Here is a 6242-nt window from a genome sequence, read left to right on the forward strand (position 1 = left end):
GTTGTATGATTGAAAAGCACGCCCCGCGTAGAATATATAATTAAAAAGACGTTTATAATTGAAAAAAATTTCGTTTTTTCCAGGACTTATCGAGATTTGAAAATTTTGTGAATAATATTTCACTTTTGTTCGTTTTCTCCATAATCTTAGTGGATTTTGCTAAATTTTGTTTAAATTGTCAACAACGGTGTTTTTGTTTTCACCTCAAAAGTTAAAGGAGAGTTGGTGAATAGCTTTATTCAGGTTTTTTTAAATAATTTCCTTAAGTTTTTCAAATTTCCGGTTTTCTCATCGACAATGGAGCAAAATATGTTTTTTAGCTAATTATCTAGGTTTGCTAGAAGTGGAGACCTGAAAACTGTACACTTTTTTTTAATTTCCAGTAGGCGGCTAATTTTGTTTCCGTTTCCAATAACAATCTTCTTGAGTTAAGATATTGTCTGTTTTTCGCTAATTTAACTCGATATGTATCCAAAATGCAACATTTATTTTTGATAAAGAAGTTTTTTATTCGCCAAATTATCTATTTAGGAACTATTTGGATTAATTTGGTGTTATAGTAAGACGCGAAGCTATATCAAGGCTAGTTTTGTTCTCTCCGTGGACTGTTTTGATCAATAATTGTTTGAATTGTATTGCGGCATGGTTTTTTTTCAAAACAAATTTGCAATTTTTGCTGATAAAAAGAATTTCAAATCAAAGTTCAGTTTTCATCAGCATTATTTTTTTCATTTAGTGGTATGTTGAACAGTATGCTAATTTTTGAAGTTTTCTATTCCCTCACTTGGTAGACCATTAAGTCAAAATTGCAAATGAGTGGGTGGGGTCGGAACATTATGGACAAACGCACATTAACGAGCCTTCTTGTTTTCTTTTGCAATAAAAACAGAAGTGACTTGGTCAAAATTCACAGACACCACTGCAATTGCTAGAGTTAAATGAAAAACTGGTTGTAAAAACTTGATTCTACTCACATATTATGGTGACAGAGAAAAAGCTGGTTCTCCATTGAGCATACAACTCGTGGTGGAAATCTCTCAATTCCGTCACATTCGCAAACAATGTCTGTATGTCTTCATCGGGCAAGGTCGGATATGTGCCATAGGGTTCCACCACAAGCGGAAGCCTTCGTCTGTTTATAATGCAATTTAAACTAGAACAATGACAGACTGTAGAGATGCTTCGAATGTCCGTCTCGGACGCATTTCGACCTCTGTTCTGATTAGCTAGAGTGCTTCCTATCTCAACAGATGTTCTGTTGAAGATTGAAGAGTGATTGTCATTTTCGATGTCTTTTCTCTTTCTCTGCAAACGTTCGAGATAACCACTGCATACGTCTTCGAGGTCTTCGCAGTAGGTTTGCTCGGTTCTGACCAGTTCCCATAACGCTGGATTGTCGACCACCATGGCAACAGGTAATCAAAGAGTGATCATTCAATTAGCCCAAATTAATCCTCGCGATCTTCTTTGCCGATATTCTCATATGTGCCAAAAGTCAACTATTAAAAACCAACACCGATTAAGTCTTAGAACTTTTGATCATTCAGCGCAGTTGAATTAATTTCAATCATTTTCTTCTGTAAAAACGCTCGGATTTATCAAGTTGGAATTTTCACAGAAAAATTTGTGAAATGTTAAAAATCCATGTACAATTTTCAGCTCTATCGTTTGGTTCCAAACATATAATAGGATATATACAATCTAACTGAGCAAGCTGCCCGCAGCAACAGTAACAGCCAATAATTTGTTAATAATTAAGTTAGTATTTATTAGGAATGAATTATAAAAAGTGACTTATTGACTTACAACCGTGATCGTAACTTCACTCGTCGAACATCATGTGTTTCAGAAAAACCAAAAGCGGCTCTTAACTTCAAAAACAACGCATCTGTTGTTAGAAAACAGCATGCATGATCAAAATGTCTAGCTTAGGCGGCCTTGAAAAATCTTTAATTTTTCTAATTTTAAATTCTAAAAATCAAAAAAAAAGTTTGGAAAATTAAGAACTTTCACAAAGGCCAGTTTCGTTATTGTAACCAAATGTAAACAAGATTGTCGCGATCAGCTTATTTCCCTGAAGCCGCTCACGACGGAACTGATCTATATAATGAACACCAAATAAAGATTTTTTTGTCGACGTTGACTACGGTCACATTCACAAAATGCTCTGTTTAAAGTTTGAAAAACAACAACGTGAGAAGTAGTCAGAATGAAATAAATAAAATTACTTGAGAGCGGCACATATCAATTATTTTATCCAACTGTTTCAACAACTGGAAAATTAACCAGTACGAACTTAAGTTCAGACTAACTGTAAAATTAGCTGAGGCAACAGTTTGAGCTGAAGTTGGAAATGACACAAAGTCAATAAGGGAATCCTTTCAAGTTAAGCTTATCCCAGAAAAAGAAAAAATAACAAACAAAAAGGAGACAAAAGTAGCTTAACTATACATTGAACTTGAATACAATCTACCAATACTGTTTAATAAGTAACTAACTACTCGAGTATAAAATGAAAAACTGACTGAAAACAGCGAATAAAACCAAATGTGATGTTCAACAAACGCTGAAATTTTTGCACAGTTTCAAGCACAAATTGCGAATAATAATGTAATGTATAGTTGCATTGTATTCTGTTTAAAAGAAAACTGGGAAACGGAATAAAAGTAGAAGGAAAAGTATAACGAATAAAAGTGCTCTTTCAGTACTGTTTATCAAAATCGCAGTTTAAGCAGCTTTGAAATTAAAACCAAATTTGAGGCAGCGATTGATTATAATGGTTACTTTTACACCCCAAATAATAGGCTTTTGTTTAAAAAGCGATATGAACAAAGAAATTGTATAACGTGTACAAAATGTGACGTATGCAGAGATCACAGGAAAACCATTTCCGTACTTCAGGGGACAGGGCTTAAAATATGGTAACATTGCGCGTAATCCTTGCAGTTATTCCACGCGTAGCCTTGCAATAATGGTTTAAAGCATGATTTATAAATTTAAAAATTTAAACCTACGAATCATCGAAGAGTTCAAACCCAGTTAAATTTAACAACGGCACAGTTCAATTCAATTCTTGCTAGGTTAGAGTTGTTCTCACTAGGATATGTTCTCTGTATTCATAAGGTTAAGAATAAGGAAAAGTTGTTTTGGAAATAAACATGGAAGGGCTACATTGTTTACGCCAACAACTCATACTAATTGGCAGCTAAACCCAAACAGGTAAAATCTACGACAGCAGAAAAGAAACATTTCTGCGTTACAATATATGTGCACCCAATGACAATCAAGAATTATAATCACTGATTTTTTCGTGTAACAGAACACTTTACAAAAGACTATTTCAAAAAAGTTTGTTTGTCTTCTGGTATGTTTTCCATTAATCCCCCCCCCCAAGCCTCGTAAATTTCAGTCAATTTGCACACCAAAATTTCAGTCAAAATAGCAGTCAATTTGCACACCAAAAACATAAATTTTGTTTTTTTTTCTAAAATCTTTGTTTTATGTTTGATACGTAACCGTGTCTCCATTAAATTTATTGGAAATTTGGGAAGTTTACTCGTATTTACTTTGCTCTTTGTTGTTTTATAAAATCGTCTCAATATTTTGAGCTTGGCCAAAATTCTCTTTCTGGTCGTTTCTGTTGTTTTGTGTCCCATTGTTTTTTAACAAGTTTTCAATAAAAGATTTCTGGACTTTTTCTTATTCTTGTTTTTTGCGTGTATAGGCCCTATGCTTTGTTTGCACTCAAAGCCTGCTGTTGCTCTGAAATGTTGGCAGTTAACTTATTAGGTTTTTTTGTGTTCAAACACATAATTCACAACCCGCCAGGGTTCTTCTTCTAAAACCGTTGGCTTGATCTATGTATGGTTTATGGTTTAATCATCTGATCACGCGACAAAAAAATCCCAGACATTTTTTGGTCACTTTCACCTGTCAGTTAGTTTTCAAAAAAGGTATAAAAAATTACTGCAAAACTATCAGCCAAAAATTATAACCACATCCTATAATTGCATTTTGTAGTCATAAAATAACCAATAGAGTTATAACTGCTGAAAAAAGCCTCATATAAATTTAAATGAAGGCAATATATTCAAATGCATTTTAATATTTCGAAAACATAGCTATCTCGCTCATCAAAAAACTAAACTTTGGAGCAAAAACACGGACCAAAACTACACAATACCAGAAACTACACGCTCATAAGAACCATTGTTTTCAAGACTAAGGAATGAAATCAGAAGAAATCCAACAAAACCAGCCAGACTGAAAAACCGACCATTTGTTTTTGAGATTAACATAATCATAAAACGATTGCCATGAAGTCGAGCAACTAGTTAGATTCACTTGTCTCTCCTAAGCAGACGATGAAATGGTCATTAGTGAGACAAAGTGATTTAAAAAATCAACTGCTTTTTTCGATGAACTTAATCCGAATTACAAGCCGATGAGAATTGTCATTTACCAAATTAAATGACAAAACAGTAATATGTAGAGAAAATATAGCAAGTCTCAACACAAGCCAATATTTTTGAAAATGAACGGCGTAATAGTGATAGATTTTGTTAAATCGATCAGCCTAAATTTCCTTAGTGACCGATGCAAACTGACCTTAATAGAGAACAAGGTGAGCTACAAACAATTACTGAACTCAAAAATTCGGTCGGATTTCTCAAAAACAGTTTATGTGGAATTTTATGTGAAAATATAATCTTTTTGAAATAAAAAAAATGATTTGAATGACCTAAGTCCAATTTGCATTTTATGAAACCTGTTGAAAATAAAGTAAATTGAAAAGACAACAAAAAATAACGTACACTTGCTAACTGAAAAATCACTGAAGGTGTTGAAAGGAAAGAGTGTTAAAGTTTTAAAAACAACTAGGTTTGAACATGGAACATTATTAAGGTTATTTAACTATACAATGAAATTTGTCGATAAAAATAGTGTGACAAGAAGAAAGCAAAAATAGAAAATAATACGGTCAAAAATCAGGAACTCAATGTTAATTTACGGCAACTAATAGATTCCTAAACATAAAAAGCATAAGCAGCTTGTCGAGGAATTCGAAACAAATGCAAATAAATGAGCTCAGTAAGAACTTGTTCAAACATTAAGTTCTCACTCACTTTTAGAAGTATTTGGAAAAAGAAATCCCAATTCAAAATTACAAGGTGGTTTTGTTCCCTTTTCTACTCTTGTGCGACTAAAATCACTCTAATTTGTCTTTCATTGTTTTGAAAAAACCAAAAAAAAATGTAAACTCATCTTGAAAAAACAAGCCAGAAGACTCATGAACAAACTGGAAATAACGCATAAATGATATTTATGCCCTAGCCACAAGAAAACTATACAAATAAAACTAATTACCCCAATATTCCATTCAATTTGACGAAAAAAATTGAGGAATCAAATTAGAAGTGTCAAGCAAAGAATGATAACAAATTCTCGAAAATTTTTGTCAATTTGCTGCTCCAAAACTATTCTTAGTGAGAATTTTACTGATTTAGTTATTCTATTCTCAAAAAATGAACACTAAATGCTAACAAAACAAACGATATATGAAAAAAAAATAGAAAAACAAGGCACCTTGATGTGAATTGAAAAACGAAAAATTCAAAAAAAATGTTTAATTTTTTTAAAATTATTCCCAAAACATTGCGCTTACAAAATTGTCTCAAGATCAGTTCCCAGACAAAAAAAACCATTTTCAGTCAGTTCATTGAGAATCCACCTTAAACATAGGCGCAGTGGAAACATTTAAGAGTTAAAAATAAAAACAATAAAAACAGCAAAATAGGTTTTTCAGTTTTAGGAAAACCGGGCCATTCTTACTTTTTTGCCTAGCAATAATAATCCTAGGAAGGTTTGAAACAAACAGTTAAACATGAAAAATGCAATGAAAAGAAAACAAAATATAAATGAACACAAACCTCAAAAAAAAACAAAAAGGATAAAAAAAGATCTAAAACCAATCAAAATTTTATTTTTTCAAGTTCTACTGTTTCGAAAAATTCCAAGAAAAACAACAAATTATGAAAACATTGACAGCCTTACAATGAATAGACAAGACAACAAACTTGTATGATTCAATGACAGACCAACTAAAAAAGAAGCAAAGACTGAAGTAAACAACAAAAGGAGACTTTTTGAAAATCGGTGGCCTAAAAACAAACAGTACACCACTACAAGCCAAAATCCTCAACCACAACATACTATTGTTTTTAATTTTTATGGCTTCCGCA

At 32.5% G+C, this 6242-nt stretch overlaps 1 protein-coding gene across 2 annotated transcripts; it reads right to left on the bottom strand.

Annotated features, from left to right (window-relative positions):
* Positions 1 to 951: 951 nt before the first annotated feature.
* Positions 952 to 2247, bottom strand: LOC142358484 (uncharacterized). Of its 2 annotated transcripts, none has more exons than XM_075409881.1 (2): positions 2229 to 2247; positions 952 to 1499 (listed from the first exon to the last, which is right to left on the bottom strand). In XM_075409881.1, exon 2 carries the CDS (start codon positions 1405 to 1407, stop codon positions 967 to 969), a length of 441 nt encoding a protein of 146 aa, XP_075265996.1. In that variant the 5' UTR covers positions 1408 to 1499; positions 2229 to 2247; the 3' UTR covers positions 952 to 966. The 2 variants fall into 2 exon arrangements, with proteins under 2 accessions (XP_075265996.1, XP_075265995.1); XM_075409880.1 differs by lacking the exon at positions 2229 to 2247 and adding an exon at positions 1807 to 2000.
* Positions 2248 to 6242: the final 3995 nt, after the last annotated feature.

This window comes from Convolutriloba macropyga, unplaced genomic scaffold (genome assembly GCF_964194025.1).
Source record: "Convolutriloba macropyga unplaced genomic scaffold, txConMacr16.3 SCAFFOLD_6090, whole genome shotgun sequence".
Lineage (NCBI taxonomy): Eukaryota > Metazoa > Xenacoelomorpha > Acoela > Convolutidae > Convolutriloba > Convolutriloba macropyga.

Coding starts and splice junctions, on each gene's coding strand:
- LOC142358484 (XM_075409881.1), bottom strand. CDS start 1,407: ATGGTGGTCGACAATCCAGCGTTATGGGAACTGGTCAGAACCGAGCAA.